The 22,616-nt window shown below is 42.0% G+C and overlaps 1 protein-coding gene across 2 annotated transcripts in view; it reads right to left on the bottom strand.

Moving 5' to 3' along the window:
* Positions 1 to 22,616, bottom strand: part of KIF3A (kinesin family member 3A) — a 63,961-nt gene that overhangs the window by 23,943 nt on the left and 17,402 nt on the right. For both annotated transcript variants that reach the window (XM_066591215.1, XM_066591213.1), the window contains 2 exons: positions 22,489 to 22,587; positions 3,081 to 3,237 (listed from right to left, as the gene is read on the bottom strand). In XM_066591215.1, the coding sequence (XP_066447312.1) occupies positions 3,081 to 3,237; positions 22,489 to 22,587 (256 nt within the window). The remainder of the gene's footprint in view (positions 1 to 3,080; positions 3,238 to 22,488; positions 22,588 to 22,616) is intronic.

Raw genomic sequence — 22,616 nt, 5'->3', positions numbered from 1 at the left:
GCAAACGTGGAGGCAAATGTTAGGCCTCTGGCTGCCAATAACAACCATTGGCAAGCCATAATCATGTTGTAAAGGAGACAGGGTGATGGGGTTAATAAAGGATCACTATCACTGCTAAAGGATACCCATTTAAAAACGTAAACCTTTATTCAAAGATACTTTAAAAACATTATTGACCCCTATATACTTATTATGAATATCCCCTGATGACCCTGCCAACTACCTATACAGGAGAAATGTGTTGGCATTGGATGTGGTGTTGGTCTTGGTAGGGTTACAGCAGGGTTAGGCTGTGTTGAGTGGGGGAGTTGACAGGGTGATCGCCCCACAGTTAGGCGCGGTGATCGTAAGTCCTGTATAGGGTCAGTATATTGCCTTCAATGTAGGCCGGCTGTTCATCGAACGTTGTATATGTGTAGTACAATCAACATCAGAGTTTGAGTCAACAGTCTGTGAGTACTGCAGTAATGCCTGCTGTATAACCCTTCATGCTAAAGGCCCATTTACACTGAAAGATGATCGCTCAAACAACAGTTTGAATGACAGTTTTTAGCGATCTTTGAATAACTCTTAAGTAGCTAATTAGCTACTTAAAGAGTTAAATGCAGGCAGAGGGTGACACCGCTGATAACTCAGAGAACAGCAACTGTTTTATATATGCAAACAGCTGCTTTGTTCTCGGGAGTTATAAGCTGTGTCCTGCTGAGCTGCTAGCTCCAAGAAACAGCAGGAGCGCTCACAGCTGATTTGTTCTCGGAGCTTTCAGCTGGTACTCTGCTGAGAAGTCCCAGCGGGATACAAGCTGAGAGAATGCTATCAGCGCTGCCCGCTGAGAAAATCAGAGCGCGGCGCTGATAACAGTCATCGGTGATTGAAATCAGCGATGAATGAATAGTGCACGATGGCTGCGCGTTTAGACACAACGATTATAGCTCAAAAGATGGCTTTTGAGCGATAATTGTTGTGTCTGAATGGGCCTTTAGACGGCAATCATGTATTTTTTGTTTATTATCATATTGTGTGTCTATTGGGGTTAATAATGGTCTTAAAGTAACTTTGAACAAAGGTTTATATTTTTAAAGGGGGTATCCTATAGCAATGATAGTTGCCTGGTTATTGGTCATTGCCATTATATAGGATTGCTGCAGTGATGTTGGTCACTGAAGGATCCCTCAACCGCGTAGATAACACTATTGACCACTGAATCTAAAGGGGGTTAAACGGGTGGTATTTGAGTAACTTCCAATCCCGACCATTCCAGCAGGAGCCTGTCCATCACTGCTGTGCTTCCGCACAATCACCATGATAACTACATGGTTTTTTTATGAATTACTCGATAAAGCCACAAGTATCAGCTGCAGACTGTTCTTCTTAGGTGTGGGGGATGGAATATTAATCTACCCTCATGATCAGAACAAATATGATGTCAAAAGGAAAAAAAAAATCATTTTGGTCTACATTTAAAAAAAAGAATCATGAAGGAAATCATAAAAAAATTATCTGATAGTCGGCATGTGATAAGAAATGTTGAGTAACTGAGATGAGGAGGAAGAGAAGAGTTGTTAGGAAATGAAAGCATCATTTCTTGGTAATTTAGTTTCCTAATATGCTGTGGATTTTGTGGCAATTTTTGGCAGGGATTCCATACTGAAGATACCACAATGCCTTATCAATGGGATCCGCATATGATGTGTGCAAGAACATCTTACAGATTAGCAAATTCATAGTATTTTCTGCCCATAATGGGCTTGCCGTGGATTTAGTTTAGATTTCATCTATTTCAACTGAATAGCGGAATCCACATGCAAAACTGAATGATGGTGCACAACTAGAACATTCCTCCTGGACGCCTCTTACTCTCCAGCTCAGTACTATGGAGCAATTCCAGCAACCTGATTGGTTGTTTGGGTTGTCTCATTCAACCTGATTGGTTGTTTGGGTTTGCTGATTCAACCTGATTGGTTGTTAGGGCCGAAGTAGGGAGTAAAAGGCCAATATGCCTCCTGGATAGGTAGCCATTATCATTACTAATCGAACTATTACTAGTTCAATAAAAAAAAGCAACCTAAAGCATCCCCGGTATGTATGACAGCAGTAATAGAAAAACCAATCCATCTTATGGTTGCTGCAGTATCAGGAGTTGCATCCTGTTTGTTCAGTGCTGCGTGGCTATTGTTACGTTAGGCTGGGTTCACACGGGCCACAGTTTCTGCACAGAAATTCCACCGGCATTTTTAGACTCGAGACTAAGCAGCAAAGTGGACAAAATTTGCAAAAATCTCATTTACACGCTGCGAACAGTCCACTGCGGACAAACTGCGTGGAAACTGCCATGCAGCGCCGAATTCAAATCTGCGACATGTCAATTGTATCGCCGTTTCAACTGTGGGCTCTCTTGTCTCTATGGCAAGAGATTCCTGCAGCGGAATACAGGCGGAAAAGCTGCTTCAAACCTACGGCAAATGGCATGGGTTTTGAAGCAGCCTTTCTGCTGTGGAAATTTCATAAAATTTCCATGCGATCTTGCTGCGGACATTCCATAAGATTTTTGTGGGCTTACCATCTCATGGGAACCCAGCCTTACGCCTCATGCACACGGTAGGTCTGGATTCTACCTGCGGAACCCCGCCCTGACCGCAGCAGGTGACTCTGTGTACCTGTGTGTGCTGGCGGCCTTCTACAACGGTGTCTGCTGTCTTTTCTGTACTGCGGATGGTCTGTACAGCTCGCCGTCGGACATGCACACTACAGATTTTTATCCTTTTAAACCACTACTTTTCCAGCAGAATCCGCGGCCCATCCGGAGTGACAATTGCGTATGGGCCAATGGAAGCCGCCCGTGTGTGAACCGCAGGGAAATCGAGCATGCTGAGAATTTCCATCCGTGACCGGAAATCGCAATTGATTTCCACTCGTGGGCATGAAAAATCACTTTGCCATAGCATGTTATGGAGGATCATTGATGCGGAACCCAGAGATAGACGCCAGCCACGGATTCCGCAGCAAAAATCTGCCCGTGTGCATGAGACCCTACAGTGAATAGAACATTAGAGGAGCTACTCTCCGTCTGTAATACTTACTGTGCCTTAAGCAGATCTTTCTCCCTCTTCTCTAGCTCAGCTCTAGCTTTATTCCGCTCTTCTTCCTCCATGTCAAGTTTTGCTTCGAGAGCCTTTCTTTCTTCATCAATCCGTGCTTGCATTTCTGCTATTTTATCTGGGGATACCTTCTTCTTGCCTATGGAACAAACATGAACATGATAAATTAATTCATGGATATTCGTTGTTACGGTACTATCAAGGGGCAAAGCACCATCATGTAGGTTGCAACACACCCAAACCAAAATGTGTACTCATTCATTACAAAAGGTATATTAAGTAGCCCCACACCACACAAGCATCACCTGTTATGGTGCAGATTCATTAGTATTAGACATCATTACACATGTCACACTGCTGACGTTCAATAATATTACTTAGTGCCCTGATACAAAAGGACCAAAGAGGATTGAGTATTTTTTACAAATAATAACATGGACATTGTCTTTTGGAATCCACAGGAAAACCAACAATAAGATAAAAGTTCTAATTGCTCAGTACCAGATTGGGGGACCACAAAAGAGGACTACTTAGAAAACAACTGAGCACAAACCCATTCCACCAACCTGCTTGTTCTTGCATTAAGTAGTAGATGCAATTATATCGCAGGTAGGAAGCATTAGCATGAAGAGAGAAAAAAAACAGAAAGTTACATTACTGAAGACTATTTGTATCTAGCAGAACGAGCCGCTAGTTTGCTTTTGGCTAGGATTTAATAGATTAAATAAGATAATTATCTGAAGCAAATGTAAAATTGAAGGATAGTGGTGAGACCGTAACAAACCGGTATTTAATATTTTAAACTCCATTCCTTACCCTGCTCTGCAGCAGGGTGCAATGGTTACACACTAAATAAAACCTCTACATCAGTGATTCCAAACCAGGGTGCCATGACAGCCTGGGGCACCTCTGGAACCGCCAGAGGTGCCGCAACACTCATGGCCAGGGAGTCAGAATTAGCCACATTAGGGATTAATTAGCTGCTGGCCATTAGCACTACAGGAAGTGGGATGAGAGTAAGCACTACAGGCAAGCTCCATCCTTACCAGAGAGGAGCATTCCTACTCAAGAAGCTGCTTGTCCATGCCAGATGTCCATAGACTTACAGAAAAGTGTAAGGCCCCTTTAAGACTAAATGATTCTCGTTTGCACAAGTGAAAGAGCCATTGACGCCATCGTTAGCTCATTCGCTCTTGTGCAGCCCATTAAGGCAGGCAGATTCATTATCGACTCATTCAATGAGAATCGTTCAGTATCGTTCCATGTTTCACAAAAGTGAATGTGAAAGACTGAATAATCAGTGATTAAACTGAACGACAAGTAAACGAGCCATGATTATTTTTATGAACGACGAGCAAGAAGTGAATGATTCTCGTTTGTCGTTCAGTCGTTGTCTCGCATTTAGACCGAGTGATAATTATTGTTCACTTTTGCTCGGTTGAACGATCTGTTCCGTTTAAAAGCATCGGTCTGCCCCGCCTCCTCCCATTGATGGCTATGGACAAGGGGTGGGGAGAGGGTGGGCACTTAGCTCCGCCCATGTCCCGCCCCTTGTCTATAGCCATCAATGGGAGGACTCGGGGGGGACCGGCGCATAGCTCCGCCCGATCCCCCCTCCAATTGCCAGAACGAGCGGGGAGGAACAGAGGTGAGCCTGCACGGGGAGGGGAGAACAGAGGGAGGGAGTTTAGCAGCCACACCCTCCCTGCTAAACTCCCTCCCACCTACGGCCACTGCCATGGGCTCCCATAGGAGCCCATGCAGTGGCCGACGTAATCTCAGCCCAAAACATAGTTCCAGGACTAAGTTTTGGGCTCGACGTAAAATCGCCTGGTGCTATATTGGCTTGCTTGGTTTGGTTTTTAAGTCTCAGAAATATGCCCATATGATTTGATGCCTTGGAATGCAATGCATCAGATCACAGCGCATATCTGCCGACCGTGAAAACGGCCAGCCGATATGCACTTAAGAGTAACAAGCATATTGCAGTGGGAGAGGGTGAAGAGAGGTTTGAGAGTTGCTGAGGTGCTGGATGTAATTAAACTGTGACGTAGAAGGATTGTGAAGCTCTGGATGCGATTATACAGTGGGGAGGGTCATTTTTTTCCCTTAAATGCATGTACAGTACTGTGCAAAAGTTTTAGGCTGCCTGTCCACAGGCTGGTTTTCATTGCGTTCCCCGCGGCCACGGAGAACGCAGTAAAAGCTCTCCATAGCGTTGCTATGGAGAGCGCTTCCCCCCTGTCCACGAGCAGAGAATCATTGCGATTCTCTGCTCGCGGCTAGTAATTTGCAGCATGCTGCGATTTGCCGTGATTCTCCGTGGGCAGCCTATCTGTCAGATAGGCTGACAGCAGAGATCTGTCTGCCAGCTCCTGCTCCCGGGCGGCGGCTCCCGCAGCAGAGATCCGCTGCAGGATACCGCAACGCCCGTGGACAGGGGGCCTTAGGCAGGTGTGGGAAAATTCTGCAAAGTAAGAATGTTTTCAAAATTAGAAATTCTTATACTTTATTTTTGTCATTTACCAAAGTGACCGAACTGATGCGGTTTTGAAGGTTTGATGCTCACACCAAATATTAATTTGATTTAGATTTCTCTTTTGTTTATTGACTTTGAATTGTGTTGAAAGGCAAAAATAAACGCTTCTATTTATGAAAGAAGATCTGTCAGGGTTCTGGACTGACACTTTGTTTTCAGCCCTTATCTCTTCTCATGCACATTCTTATCAGCTAATTTAGGACCACAACAAAGTTTATCTTTGTTGAGGTGATAAACCAGCAGGAGAGAAGAGATAAGGGCTGCATCCAGGGTGGCTTTACACAGGACAGCTGATGGGCATTTAAGTGCCAACAGTCATCCCAACAATTATCACTAAATGGAGGCAGAGTGCGCCAAAAATGTTTTCTGGCCGCCTGCCTTCATTTACAGTAAAAAGGAAGCCATTCATAGATGAATTGCTGTCAGTTTACAAGGGAAGATAGTTGCTTGGTTTTTAGGTCAGCTAAAAATCAAGCAACTTCGGCAAGACAAGTAAGCAATTGGTCACTAGCCCTGCTGGATGAAATGTTTGCACAGGACGACGTTCACCCATAATTGCTCTTTTGAGCGATGACTCAGGCAACCATTGGCCCCTGTAAAACCACTGGAGGGTCTATATACAGTGATAGGTTGAAGCTGCAGAAGACAAAATTGTTTAAAATGTTTAACAAAACCCCATTTCAAAACATATTGTCAGCCCCAAATACATGCATTTAAGTGAGGGGGAAAAAAAAGATTCCCCAAAAGGTGTCCATAACCTTTAAGTTATCAGTGGGAGGTGCCACTATTAGATTGGGGTTTTAAAAAAATTAACCCAATGGGGAAAGGCATGTACAGGAAGATGCTTTGATTTCCCTATTCTTGCCACTGCCACTAGTCTACAAGGGCTTTCTCCAGAACACAATGAGTTTGCTGATGTTCTATCTGAAAAGTCTACTTATATTCTTTTTCCTCATAGAGATTATGATTGTCCTATTGACTAAATTCCTGGTTCTAAGCTTCCCACAGGGGAGGACTAATTCCTTGCCCGAACCTGCAGGCAATGGAGCAATATAAATCGAGAACATGGAGAAAGTTCCCAGCTGGACCTGGTTTTGTGGCCAAGAAAGGTGGCGATCTTTGTCATTGTGTAAACTACAAAGAACTGAATAAGACCACCATTCATGATCACTACCTGCTTCCACAGCTCAAAGAATTACCAGACCAGCTTAAAAAAAAAGCAGTCATGATCTAAAACTGACCTTAGGGGAGCCTATAATTTTGTCAGGATCTGTAAAGGGGATGAATAGAAGACGGTCTTTAATACCCAAAATGGCTATTATGAGTATTTTAGAATGCCATTCATCCAGACTTCATGAATGATGTGTTCAGAGATTTCCTGCGGCAATTTGTGCAATATATCTTTTATCTGTGGAAGAGCATCATTCTCAATTACTTTTTTTTGCCAAGATGAAAAAATGTGAGCTTGATGTGGAATGCGTTTCCTTATTAGGTTACATTACTTCATCTAAAGAAGCGTTTGATGGAGCCAATGAAGGTGGTAGCCATCAAGGATTGGGTACTTCCTACTAATTTCAAGGATGTGCATAGATTTTTGAGATTTGCCAACAGTTATAGGAGACTCATTAGATTGTTTTATCTATAGTTGCTCAATTACGACTCCAGCTGTATGGTCTCCTGAAGGCCCTTAAAAATATTTTCTATGCTCAAGACATTGTTTTCCTCTGGTCTTGTTCAGCAACATGCTGATGTTAATCTTCGATTTACTGTTGAGGTAGACACCTCTGATGTGGGAACTTTAACAAAAGAGTTCTGAAGATCATAAGGGAGATCCCTGTTGTTTATACTGTACATAAGAATCTCTTGTATAGAGTCAGCTAAAGGCCCATTTACACCAGCAGATGATCGCTCAAAGATCGCTCAAATGACAGTTTGAGCGACAGCTTTAAGTGATCATTTCACATAAACTATTAAGTAGCTACTCAGCTACTTAAGTACCAATTAGGTGTGCAAATGAAGCCTTCCCTGAATGCAGTTAATAGCCCGTTATCCACGGGAAACAATCCTATCAACACTCCCCGTAGAGAACTACTGATAAGAGTGAAGGACGATTTTTAGGTTGCTTGAATTTAACGATCAGCCAGCAGTGCCCGAAAAGCGGACCATGGGCGCACATTTACACGCACCGGTTATCACTAAAGCGATCACCGATTAGCCTGGTGTAAATAGGCCTTTAGATGCTCAACTCCAGACAGGCTAGATAGGCCCTGTTCTTTTCTAGGATAGATTGTTCTCACCATTCAGTCCAAAAATCTTAAAGCTGATTCTCTCTTTCATAGTTTTCTTCTGCAGCATGGAGAAATTAATGCATCATCTCCCTCACTCCTACTTTAAGTAAAATTATATCAGTGTTGACGCTTGATATTTCTAATGTAGTCTCAGGAATCCCAGAGAAATCCACTTAATTATAGTTTGCTCAAAGCAATTTTTGGTCTCCATTAGTTCATTTCAGCATTTGCTTTAGCTTTTTTTTTTCAGGGCCCCACTGCCCTTAGGAACATTTCATACATGTTCATTGATAGGGACAACTTAGAACTGTTTAGGGACAGTGGAGTCTGGTGTTTAGGGACAGTGTCAAAGAGTGAAGAAAGAAGAGAAAGTGTGAAGATCAGCATTTCTCTAGTTGTTATTACTGCTCCATACCATCTGTTCTTGTCTCCATTGCCCGTTTTATTATATTTGTTATCCTCATCCAGTTACCTTTAGCCTCTGACCCTGTAACCTAAAAGTGAATCACTAGTTGCATCTGCGTTTTTACTTGCTTCATATATACATATAAATATTTATTGTGGCAACCAATTGTTAAGCCATTTTTTTGTCCAGGGGTACAGATTTAGTAGCATTTAACGTGTTAGGTTCTGTGCCGCAGTTTTTGCTGTTTCAATAGTTTCTTAATGGATTTTGTTGTATTAAGATAACTTGTTACAGAAAGTTAACACTTAAGTTAAACTTTGTTACATTTGTATCTGAGTACTGGGAGACACTGTTACTATCCAGGAAAGGCAACTACTAAAGGTGAAGCAGAGTTCCGCTGTTTCGTATCCAGCCAGCATAGTTATAGTTACTAGAGATGAGCGAGCGTACTCGGAAAAGCACTACTCGCTCGAGTAATGTGCTTTATCCGAGTATCGCTGTGCTCGTCCCTGAAGATTCGGGTGCCGGCACGGAGCGGGGAGCTGCAGGGGAGAGCGGGGAGGAACGGAGGGGAGATCTTTCTCTCCCTCTCTCCCGCCTGCTCTCCCCTGCTCCCCGCTGCGACTCACCTGTCAGCCGCAGCGGCACCCGAATCTTCAGGGACGAGCACAGCGATACTCGGATAAAGCACATTACTGGAGCGAGTAGTGCTTTTCCGAGTACGCTCGCTCATCTCTAATAGTTACATATCTTTATATACAACCTAAATTTTGGTAGATAACTGCAATTTTAAAGGGGTTTCTCGCTGTAGTAAGGGAAGGAATATCGCTACAGCATAAAATTACTCACTCATCTCAAAGGTTCAAATGCTGGAACTCCAAAAGCTCATCTGAATAAGGGGGCTGCAGTGCTACCCAAGTGCTGTGGATATTTCACCAAACATACTGTATTTAAAACTGCAACACAGACCATTTGAATGGGGTCTGAGTTGTAATTCTCTGCACAGCAGAAAGGAAAAGACAAAGAAAACAGCCAGAGGCCAGACCCTCACCAAACATTATAAGCTGCAAATAACCCTTTAAGTAAAACAATTGTGAGAAATATGGTGTTTTGTAGGGAGCAGGAGGACCACAGTGTTATGTGTTATTGCACAGGAAAGCCAAATGGGATGAAAGACAATCCTTTATTTGGATGACGCATTTCGGTGCGGGAACTTTGCTTTCATCAAATCCCGCAATTCCTTCATCCTGTTGGGCTTTCCTGTGCAGGAGTGCCATGGTCCTCCTCTTCTTCCTTCAGTTCACCTGGGGTTGGATTGTACGTGGCCCCCGGACGATCATCCCAGCACGATAGAGACGAGAACGCTGTCAGAGCAACCCTTAAAGACGAATGCTGTCCTATTATTCTTTGTCGGTGATCTCTTGATCTTGCCCTATAGAGCGCTTTTTTGTTCCTTTATTATAAAAATGGCGTTTTTTGTTTTTTTAAAGTAATGCTGAAAATATAACCCAAAATGTGGCAAGTGCTCATTCACTGTAAAGTTATTTCTTTCACCCCCCCCCCCCCCCCTAAAGCATGCATGCTCTGCTGAACGTCCATGTTTACTTCAATAGAATGAGGGAATTAACCCGTCACCTCTATGAGTGGGAACTTCTGTTAGTACAGAGGCAGTTGTTAACTCCCCCCACCCTCCCCCATTCACATTAGATCCTTGGATGATCTTACGAAAATCTAGTTCTACCCAATTTTTATGCATTTGGGTTCATTAATGCAAAAACACATTTTTCTTAAACTTTTGCATCAGAATTAAGCCCCTTGTTGTAATACAAAGTCATAAAGACTTTTTGGACAGCGACTGCGGTATATTTATCTTATCAGCATGCTATCACCCTAAACGGAAGGCTGTAGTAATTTACTGTATTATGTAGAAATGCCAAAAAAGGAAAATTAGATGATAGACAAAATGCAAATTGGAAACGATGCAATAGATAAAGGACAGTTATTAATCACTTCCTGCTGAACACAGTTCCAAAAATACAGTACATTATATAAGATTATCAGTCGTTATTTACATATCTGTAGCGCATACTGGTTGGGGTTTAGGCTTCTGTTTTTGACAAATCAAAGCAGATAAGTGGGGGTACTGTATGTTTACACTTGGAAATGCTGGGGATCGTTCCGGCCCACCGACGTCCATTCACATTAAACAGGCCGTCGTTCATAAGGAACGATTATCATTCAAAAATTCAGGGACACTGAACGCTTACTGCCAGGTTGGCTCACAGATTGCAACAGATGTCTGCAACATAAAGCCGTATGTGGAGAAGCAGCTATCAAGTATTGACATCCGCAGGATAATCATTACCCGTTAACTAGTGATTGAGGCACTTGGGCTATGTTCACACGTGGAGTTTTCTGTTGTAGTTTTTGATTGCAATTAGAACCGTTTTTTTTTTTGTTTTTTTTTAAACGCAGGCGTTTTTAAACAATACATGTTTTAAAAAATGTAAAAAACATGCAGTTTTTTGATGCAATTTAAAACTGCAACAAGAAACGCCACATGTAAACGCAGCCTTACATAGTGTTACAAACCAGTGTTTCTCAAGCCCTCCCAACAGGTCATGTTTTCAGGATCTCCTTAGGGTGGCTGCACATGACCGGGTCAGATTCCAGATGCGGGAACTTGCAGCGGAGTCCGACCCTGTGCCCAGCTGGTGACCCTGCGGAACTGGCGCGGTCTTCTTTCTTCTGCACTGCAGATGGTCCGGATGCGAGCCATCAGACATGTGCAGTACAGAATTTCCCGCGCCATTGCTAAGCAAAGAGGCGGGTCCTGTGACCTTTCTGCAATGTTCATTGCGGAAGGGTTTCGGGTTGGATGGCTTCCATTGACTTCAAATTGAAGCCGTCGGTGTGGAGCCTGCACAAAAATAGAACATGCTACGATTTTTCCTCCACGAGTGGAAAATCACAAATCGATATCTGTTCATGAGCAGGAAAAAGCTAATCTCCATAGCGTATTATGCGTTGGACTTGCTGCAGAAGGTGTTGGCAAATGCCCACCACAGATTCCGCACTTTAAATCCAGCCGTGTACAGCTGGACTAATACTTAACAGGCGATATAATTATTGGCAGTGCTTTGGCAATGGCTACAGCTGTTCTTCATCCAATCATGACCTGCTGATGGAGAAACACTGGTGTAAAACTGCACCTACATTGTAGAGGCAGCAAACAATTACATGGACTCCATGCACCTAGTAAAAGGGACCAGCATAGGACGTGTTTTTGTGCACGTAGCAAGAATTTCTAAGAAAATCTGTAACTCACAATTCAAATGGTAAATTTGTATCCTGCATAGAGGAGTCACAAATTTCAAACCGCAGATGTGGGTTAGCAACTATCTTCTTTCCTTAAACATTACCATTTTCTGAAATGATGCTTGAAAGCAGATGATATTTCAGCTATTTTAAAGGAGAAATTCATGCAAAATGATATTCTGATAAGTCATACAAGAGATGAGTCTCATCTCCGACCACAACTGATTTTCAAATGAAAAAAAAAGGCTCTTTAATTCCCGTTGACTGTCCGATATTCAGTACTAGAAGAGTGCCAAGGAGTTCAAGCCCTTTCGTTCCAAAAAGTCAGTGTGACCCAACTTGTATCTATGACATATTGCGTCATCATTTTGAATGGATTTCCCTGTTAGAGTGCAAAGTGATCCATTATGTATACCGACTTCCTTGTCCGATGAACATTGATGAAGATGGTTGGCCATCACCAGAAGAATTCCATAAAATAAGCTGCCCGCTTAATTATGGCATTTTGTATTTGATTCACACCACTGAAACTAGTTAAAGAATACAGTAAAATTTGTGATACATTAAACATGAACATTTGCACCATGCTTCACCCTGAGATCATAGGACACCTATTTAGGCCCTTTTACATGCAAGGATTATCGCTCAAAATTTGTTCAACCGATGGCTCTTGAGCGATAATGGTTATGTGTAAACGCTTCCAGCTTTTACTCTTCGGCTGAACGCTGATTTTTAGGTGAGCTTAAAATCCATTGTTCAGCCGGAGAGAGATAACAGGGAGCGCATGCTATGTTCTCCATGTGTGCAACTGTTTACATTGTATTCAGCTGATAACCCGCAGTAGCCCTGCGAAGACAATGCAGCTGAGTGCAAAGTCCAGACCACATGCTGGAATTAGCAAACAGCTGCTCAAGGCTGATTTACATGGAAATAAAGGGAATAAACTGCTAATGGACATTAGTGCCCATTAGCAGTTTATGCAAAACGATTGCTAAAACTGTCAATCTTTCAATTGTTTTAAAGATTGTATTTGTGTGTAAATGGGCCTTTAGTTTTAGTCTAAGGAAATAAAGGGGCATTTGCATTGAATGCTCCATTGTGAGGTGACTAACACCATAAATAACAGGTTTGCAGTTAAAGCCCCATATACACGGGGCGAATGTTAGGCAAACGATGCCCAACACTCGTCCCCACAGGTACTCGCTCCCGCGCTGTTACACAGGAGTGATTATCACTGGCTCGCAGTGTGGCCAGCAGAAGGCCGGGATGGCTGCAGTAGATTTTTCTCCCGGCTCTACCCCACCCCTCTCAATTCACTTAACACAGCGGCCGTTCAGTACTGAATGCTGCTGTTTACACTGAACGCTCATCATTTATCGTTTAGGCTGCATAAAATCCTGAACGATAATCATTCAGTATAAACAGCAGCCGTTCAGTACTGACCGGCCGTTGTGTTAAGTGAATGGAGAGGAGCAGGGGAGAGTGAGGAGAGAAATTTCCAGCCGCCCCGAGTGTTGGGCATAGTTTGCCGTGTAAAGCTACCCTAATCTGGATACTAGTGATACACATACAATGAGACACCGCCAATCATTATACATTTGTATGAGTTTTCCCCCAGTCTGGATAAGCTTGAATTTTCATCTAGAAGGCCAGTTAATTCCAAGCACATGTCCCATTAGGGAAATATTTCACTTGATTAAAGGAACAAATATTTCCAAAAATTAGTTCACCTTTGGCATTATTTTGTAAATACGTTGCATTACTAATCTTTTACTAATTCAGAGTTAGGGACTTTTCACACAGCGTTATTGTTTCTTTTGTGGCTTTCTGTCCTGGGGTTCCGTCTGAATCGCTGAAAACTGTATTCAGATGGAGCCCTGGATACAACCATGGACTTGAGGCAAATCGCTTTGGTCTCCATTGGATGTAGCTTCTGTCATTTTCAGAGGACGGAAAAATGTAGTTGATTACATTTTTATGTCCTAAAATGACAGAATTGAATGGAAATCATTTCCCTTCACTGCTGACAGGAGTAGAAAATTCACCTAGAGTGAATTGCAGCCGTCTGTAATAGTAGCTTTATCTTCCATGCTTTCCTCCACTATCAACAAACACTATCATACAGCCCTCTGTAATAGTAGCTTTCTTTGCTCTCTGTCCTCCAGGTCTCCATCATTCCCCAACACTGACATACAGCCCTCTGTAATAGTTCAGTGGAAAAGCAGTGAATGCATAGGGGAGCAGGACAGGGAAGGAGCTGAGAAGCAACCCATCAGTTTACTCTGACTGACAGAATTTGCTAGGATTTCAGCCCTTCAGTCTGCAGTGCCTTGTAAAAAAATACAAGCATAGCAATAAAACAATCAGAAGTTTTTAATGAAAACCAATTACAAAAAAATCTTAATTTCCAAGAACACATTAATTAAAAGAAAAAAAGGAATGGAAAGGTATACAGCGCCTTTAAAGTCTACAACTCTAGTGATCTATGGAAGTAAGGGGGTTAATGCCTGTATTCCTGGTGGTCAGTAGGAGAGAAGCGGTTACTGCCAGAATTCTGGGACATAGAAAAGGGGATATTAGTATCCCAGATGGTCCAGGCTTGTAGAAAGGATTAATGATACAACCCCTGGAGATATAGAGCAGTGAAGGGGTTCTTGTTTATATCCATGGTGGTCTATAGCAGAGAAGGGGTTACTGGCAAAATATCAGGTGACCTAGGGCAAAGAAAGGATTGTTGGATAGCATCTCCTGATAGTCTATGTAATACAAAGGGTACATGATACCAGGTCTAAGGAAAATAAGGGGATAATGTAGCATTCTTAGAGGTACAGGACACTGAAAAAGTTACTGAATGGCAGTGTTCCAGGGAGTCCGACCACTACTGATCTACTATAGACGGGTCATACTAAGAATATGCCATCAATAGTGTATAACCGGACAACCCCTTTAAGTTGAGCAGCTACAGTGCCGCATAGCTTACATATAACAATCATTTTGGGACTATAACAATGATGGCCTATCCTAAGGATGGAACATGAATGTTATAATCCCAGGGAACCCCTTTAACACTTAGGGGGGTGTCAGTCAAATGGTATTGATTGATTCTTGTAGCAGCCAAGCTCTGGACTATTATACAGCTCATAACTCAAGATCAGTATACATATAGCAAAGTAATTGCTCTGCTTTCCATTGACATATTATAGTAAAATCATGTAAATATATAAAACAGTATTCAAGGGTAAACAGATGCTTAAAAACTAAAAGCCACATAGGGAGAAGGCATTAATCGGGGCAAAAAGGGAGCAATTTAATAGCGCAGCATTCAAAAATTCAGGATGTGAAACAAAGTGGTTGCGGTAGGACAGCATGCGTTAGGGTTTCCACTCATCTCTATTGCATCAAATGCAGGCAGCAGTGCAGCAACTCAAGGGGATGCACGGGGCTTGGTAAAGCAATAGCTCAGAAGCTGCCACTCACTAGGTAAGTACTTATCCACTGGTCTCTCTATCACTGTGGAGTCTGAGCTGCTACTGCTGCTGCTGCCTGGAAGAGAGAGATGGCCCCAGAAGAATGGATGATCACACATGAGAAGACAGACAGGAGCAATGCTATACCATCGCAGATGCAGATCAAGACGGCAACAATACGTACATACATACAGTATGTCCAAACATCTTGCTATTGTGCTGGTCATGACCCTGGACTTTGAACAAAGTGGTGCTTATGTGACAGCAAATGTGATGACTAGCAAAAGCGCAATTCACTTTTTTTCTATAAAATGTTGTTTTTCTGCTGATAGATAAAATCACTGTAAAGTGCTGGCCTGTAAGATTCTCCCTTATTTCCTGTCCACTGTCTGTTGTCATGCAAAGTCCGTCTTTCACAGAAATGGTAAATTACAGGAAAAGGTCCTTGTTTGCTGCGCCTCATGCTGCCCATAGAAGTCTATACACAGGTGAAGAGAGACAGAAGCAGAGACTCACACGGATGTGCTCCTGAAGCTCTCAGTGGTTTTTGTCTCACAGCTACATCTACGTTGCACAGTACTTGTCTAAGGCCCCCTGTCCACGACCGTTGCAGAATATCGCTAGCGCTATTCCACAGCAGGGGAGCAGGGGGGAGAACTGTCAGTTCTCTGCGGTGAGCTTATCTCACAGATAGGCTCACCGCGGAGAATCATGGCAAATTTGCGGCATGCCGCGATTTGAATCCCGCGAGCGGAGAAACGCTATGATTCTCTGCTCGTAGACAGGGGGCTGCGCTATGGAAAGCGTGCACTGTGTTACTCGCGGCCGGATTATCGCCGCAAGTAACGCAATGCAAGATCGCCCGTGGAGAGGCAGCCTAAGACGTCTTCTGTGCTGCTGCTTCTCTGTATATGACAGTGACAGGGGAGCAAAATCTCCTCTCCTCTGCATGCAGGGTATGGAGACATCAGAGCAGCCAGTCTACACCCACCAGCTCAGGAAAAACTGACAATTAGATATAGACCCTTCAGATGGGAAAACTGGAAAAAGTTCCATATAAAAGGTCATACAGTGCCCAGAAAAAGTTTTCTCTCTCATGGACATGGACAACAGCCTATTTTGAAAAACAACCTGAAAAATATAGGTACACTTTAAAGGGACACTCCGGTAATATTTTTTTGCATTCATTATTTAACTAGCCCCCCAGTTATATATAAATCAGCTAATATTATCTTGGCTTGTTATACCTATATGAAACTCCTAGCCTCTTTCTCCTAAAAAAACGTCATGTGATCTCAATTCTGACCAACTCAGATTTACTTGGGTTTGGGTGTTCTTAAACCAGTCAGTTTTGCAGTTAGTATAGTTCCAGTGATGGACCCTAACATACATGCTGTTCATACAGAGGATAACAGACAGTTACTGCGACAGTTACTGATGAGGATGATGAAAGGGTCCTGTTACACAGATATAGTAGGGGAGGTTACAGCTCATCCTCCAGACAGTACACTTATGGTCTGTAGCTTATTTAGGAGAATATAGAAGATAATGATAATGAAACTGTCCTACCTGCATGGGAGAGATAGTACAGCGTCTAGCTGATAGTGTAATGCTGCGTTGATGCATCAGCATGTGATAGCAGAGAATAGTGAAAATGAAAGTAGGGAGAAATTCAAGCAGCAAGATGGTGCCTGATAAGCATCATACAGGAGTCTGCACTGCATGGAAGTGATTGCAATATACATAGGAGGCATCCAGAGAGTGACAGCCAATTAAGTGATGAGGCAGGGATGGAAAAAGGCTTTTTCGCCAGAGTGGCCCTTTAAGTCACCTCAAAACACAAATAATCATAAATTATGGTTGATTTGGAAAGCAGCCAGGCTTTAACCTTTAAAAAGATATGTCGCGGGATATACTAGATGTCATCAATAAGGTGAAATCCCATATGATGGTAAACAGTAGGGGCACTGCACACACTTCCAAATTCACTATATTATCACTTTGTCCTTTCGATCATGGCTTGTCAAACTTTAGCTTCTGGGGCCTCAAACAAAAAAAAAATCTTTATTTTATTTATTTTTACTTCTTTCCCCTCCTTTTAAGGTCTCATAGGGGACCTAAACTTGAGTGTTCAATCACTTATACAATACACTGTAGTACTTCAGTATTACAGTATATTGTATTTACAATATACTGCAATAATTCAGCAAGTTTAATACGAAGTTCACAGAAATCCACCATCACAGCAAACAGAGAATTAAACATCCTGCAGCGGACTGCGTGGGGGATTCTGCGCAAATGTTTGCGATGTTAACCCTACAGATTGCAATTATTACAGCCCTGAAACCAGATGACAAAGTGAGGCGACCTTCTTTCTGCAAGAGTGTGCAATCTCCAATGGAAAGCAACGGTTTCATGGAATCTTTAGGGTTTAGTGAAGCCAACTTCCACCTTTTAGGCACAGTTAAACAATGTCAAGGTAAGTATGTCTTGCTCTATAACCTGTAGGAAAGTGTACGCCCCTTCTTCCATGAGGAAGCAATCACAGGGATTTCATACCTGGACATGTTCAGCTCTTCTTCACAGCCAGAGAGATAAGATAACAGAGACAGCAGTCTGCAGGCATGCAGTTCACACGAGTGTATCTGTAAAAAGCTGAGGGAGTACCACACGTTTTACCGGTCAGTGTGAGCCGGCAGAGACCGCCTATGGCAGCGAGTGCACTGCGCATGACTGCATATCCCACGCACGCGGTCATGTGCAGTGTGACTTTTTTAAACTCCCTGCTCTGTTTCATAGCGGGGTTGCTTATGAATCGCTGCTCATATGCAATCTATTGTGTACAAGCAGCGATTCATAAGCAACCCCGCAATGTATTGCGTATATACAGTGTTGCATATGCTGCCCATATAAAAGCATGGGGCCAACGTTGCGTGTTATGCAAATGCTGTGACCTTTTTCTCGTGTGTACCCACAGGCAGGGTTTACACGCTAATGTGAACAGATGAATAAAATTCCATTGACTTTCATTGACTCCATTCACCGTGTTTCAGTTACATGCCAAAATCACAGTCACATGAATGAGCCCTAACTGGCTGTATTCAGCTGAAAATGGATTTTCCCACCAGCTTTCCTCAGCTGCATAGCTAAATATGAGTCGGCAGCAGTGCAATAGTGATTTTCAATTAAAAGCATCCTAAAGCTGTTAAATATATTAGAAAAAAAATCAACTGTTCTGTAGATTAAAAAATAATATTTTAAATGATAACTACTATATGCTTGAAGAAACAGCCAGCATCTTACAGTGGCCATACACATTAGATAGAAGTAGGCTGATGGTTGAACAACATTGTCTCGTGAACGATCATTTCACGGATGCAACACCACATGTTTTAGTCCATAATGGACATTAGAATTGTTCAAGCTGGCCAATGATGCTGGACGAAAAACTATTTTCCTAGGCACATTTTTTCAAAAACGCTCTGGAATCTTTCTGGAACATTAGCAGCTGTCAGAATCAAACATGATATTAATGAAACAATGGGACAAATTTCTCATTCTGACTCCGGATTTTCTTCAATGGTATGTTTATTAGAGGACACTGTAAAAGCCCATTTACACGCAAAGATAATCTTTAAAATGATTGATAGTTTTAGCGATCTTTTAGCATAAAGTGTTAATGGCCACAAATTGCCATTAACACTTTATCATCGTCTTCATTTGCATGTAAAAGGGCCTCCAGAAGCTGTTTGCAGAGCCCAGCTTGTGATTAATCACACACCCAGCTGTACACACAGCTGCATTGTTCTCATAGGGGTTGCCAACAGGTTACAATTTAATCTCCCGACTACTGTGGAGAACACAGCATGCGGTCTATTGAGAGACATTTCATCTCGCTGCAGCTGAACTATGGATTTTAAGTTCACCTTAAAATCATCATTCAGATGAAAAGTGCATGATGCCTGCGTTTACGTTTAACGATTATCGCTCATTTTGGGTTGTTTGATTGAATTTTGAGCAATAATCGTTACATGTAAATGGGCCTTAACAGAAACAATCTTTCACAGAAAAATCGTTTGTGGATGAAAAATTCAAATGTGACTGACTTCTTTCCAGACTATGACAGTCATCAGGCATTGTTACATTTCACCAGAGGAATGACCGTTTTGGTCAAAATCATCTATTTTCATCAACTTTAGTCTAATGTGTATGAGCATTTTTACATTGTAACAGTCAGAAAAGAAGAGAAAACACAAAAGCGTCTCCTCTACGGGTATGTTCAGACAAAGGAATTTGTTGTGGCAAATTCACCATGTGAACATATCCCTAAGGGTACGTTCACACATTGCGGATCAGAACCAAAATCCACAGCATAATCCCTTCTGCAACTTTTAGTGCAGATCCGAACCAAAAACAGCCATAGCTTACACCATTTTTGTGTGGATTTTTACAAGATTTTTGAGGCGGATCAATTGAAAAAGTGGACACCTCTGTGGTTGCATACCCCAATTAACAGCAATGCGGAAGATTTTAACACGGAATTCTAGTATTTAACCAAAAGTAGAGACATACAGCCTATAGTGAAAACTCCCATACATTCTAGTGTCACCCAGTGTGTATCTGCCCTTTGTCCGTGTGGCTCATTCCCCATGCACCGTAGTTCTTGTTACCTATGGGAAAATCTAATATCATGGTAACTTTAGTGCTCAGTCATTAATTTACAAAAAAACTTTTAGGTTTTAAACAGAATATTTGTGGAAGTGATACAATTAAATAGGTCAGCTGACACAAACGACACCAGCTGTAAATATATACCGGATACGGTTTGTTTGAAAAAAATTAAAATGACATATTCTAAAAGGAAAATTTAATTATTAAGCAGGGAGTATATTCATGCTCATCTTTTTACCTGCAGCCGATGTCCGACTTCTCAACTGTGAACTATACATCAGACTTACACATTTGTATACAAAAAGGTTACTACAAATGGCAAAGTCTACTTGTGACAGGTTTATGTATCATGATACTGAATGCCTACCACCACGAAACTTATACTGTATACACCATTTTACAGAGCGGCAATCAGTGGACAGATGAATCCAGATGTATGACATACATTCAGTCCATCTATGTATACAATAAACGTACACCTAATAACATGGGAGTGTATACAATGGAGGAGGGCGTTACACAGGTAAACCCCACCCATTCAATTGCATCTGTGCTTAACTAGAAAAAAAAAATTTCCCTATCAACTTAGCTGTGCGAGGGCTTGTTTTTTGCTGGATGTCCTGTAATTTCTATTGGTACGGTTTGGGAGTACATACAACTTTTTGATAATTTTTTATTACATTTTTTCTTAGAAATATGTCTAAAAGATTAAAAGAAAAAAAAATAATCAAATTTTATAACTTCTTTTTTTTTTTTTTAAACTAATTTTTTCGTTTTTGTTTAGTCTCAATAGGGGACATAAACTTGTGGTGGTTTGATCGCTCCTGCAGTAGGATGTAAATGCAATAGCATCATGGCATTACATTATACCATGATCTGATAGGCAGTCTGCCATGGGGGATTTCAGAAGGCCCCCAGCAGCCATGGCAACCGCACAGCACCCTTCGGGACCCCTGAACATTGATCATGGAATTTAAATTCCGCTGTCAGAATTTAAACTATGGAGACTAACAGATGTATCGGATTCTGTCATATCATCATCAGTGTTCTTACTTTTGTTTTAAGGTGAAACTTTCCTTTACGCAAGTCTAAAGAGATAGATCATAAGACAAAGTTCACTCAGTCAGACATATGCACCATCCCCATGTGTAGGCAGCAACCAGTTTACAGTCACTGGAACATTAGGAGTATTACTTCTTAATCTCCAAATCAGGGTCAACTCTGGAGTTCCACACACCTAATATACTGACTACAGGGAACAAACGCTAATGTCTTGGCTAGGTCAGTATGCAGCAAAGAGTTAACAGAAGCTGTAAAAGAGCTTTGTAGTGGATTTCTCTGCAGATTTGGTCACAGATTTCACCAAATGCAGATACTCCACATTTTCAAATCTGCAGTGTGCCCTATGTCTAGAACAGTGTTCCCCAACTCTAATCCTCAGGGACCAACATGTCATGTTTTCAGGCTATCCTATAGTAAGAACCCCTGCGGCAATGTCTGAGGCACCGACAAGAATTACATCACCTGTGCACCTGTTGGGGTCCCCGAGGACTGGATTTTGGAAACACTGCTCTAGAATCTGCAGCAGATTATTTACACTGTTTGTGAATGGGGCTTGTTAAAATGTCATTTGCTTGCACCGTATTCTGCTTTGTAGTGGAGTTTCAGTGCCGACATGGAATATGTGGACATAGCCCAAATATAACACTGACTGATAGGACCTGCCCGCTATGAGTGTAGCTTTCTCAGTGGACCAGCTGCTAGTAAGTCCTGTACCATTACCCAACAACCAGTGAAATCAGTCAGCTATCTTTATAGCTTTTCGCCTCCCCATTTACTAACTCTTAATGTCCTAAAGTGAATGAACATCAAAAATGAGTTGTCTCTTTTGGATACCATCACAATTAGCATAAAGGGCCCTTTTGTATTATATATGTAGTACACAAGGGGCCTGCTCCTGTTAATAGCTACCAATACTTAAATACACAAGAGTGTATATTGCATACAGATAACAGACTAGTTATCATTTTCCCTATATAATAAAGAAGGGCTGGAATATACCGTTTACCAGCACGGAATTTTTAAATTAAAACCAAAAGAAATCATTATGGTTGTCGAAAGGAAAGGCCCATTTAGACAAAACGATTATTGCTCAAAAGCCGTCTTTACAGCGATAATCGTTGCGTGTAAATGAGCCCATCTTTCGGTTTTCTGCCAAACGATGAATTTCAGTTCAGCAGAACAGCTGATAAGATGGACCACATGCTGTGCTCTGCCCAGATACCACTGAGAACTGCTGACTACATTGTGTCAGCTGTCAGCCCCGCCAGCAGAACAAAAGGAATTTATTCAGAGAAGAGCGGGCGGTCATCTGAATACATTCAGCTCCTGGCAGCTAAGACACTACTAATTGGTACTAATAGGCAATAGTACCAATTTGTAGATTATGCTAAATGATCGCTGAAAAGCCATCTTTTGAGCAATCATCTTTGTGTCTAAATGTACCCGAGGGAAAATACACCTCTGTCAGTGGGTGATCCCCTAGTTAGTAAAGTAGATTTGACTGGAGTTCTCCCATTATGTAAATAGTTGGATATATGCTGCAAGATAACATGATAGCACTCATTTTTTTCACAGGTCAGGACAAGTGCAAAGGTGATACAAAGAAAGTTGCATGTGGATTTATTTGTTGGGATCTTACCTTTTCGTCTTTTCTTCTTTTCTCCATCTTCCCCAATCTCCCCATCCTCATCATCATCTTCATCTGTACCACTTTCATCAGAGCCAGAGATTTCCTCCCCTAAACAAGCAGAACGAATGATATTTCAT

The sequence above is a fragment of the Eleutherodactylus coqui genome, chromosome 2, assembly GCF_035609145.1.
Source record: "Eleutherodactylus coqui strain aEleCoq1 chromosome 2, aEleCoq1.hap1, whole genome shotgun sequence".
Taxonomy (NCBI): Eukaryota; Metazoa; Chordata; class Amphibia; order Anura; family Eleutherodactylidae; genus Eleutherodactylus; species Eleutherodactylus coqui.
Note: the sequence above shows the minus strand (reverse complement) of the source record. Positions and strands in the feature narration are given on the sequence as shown.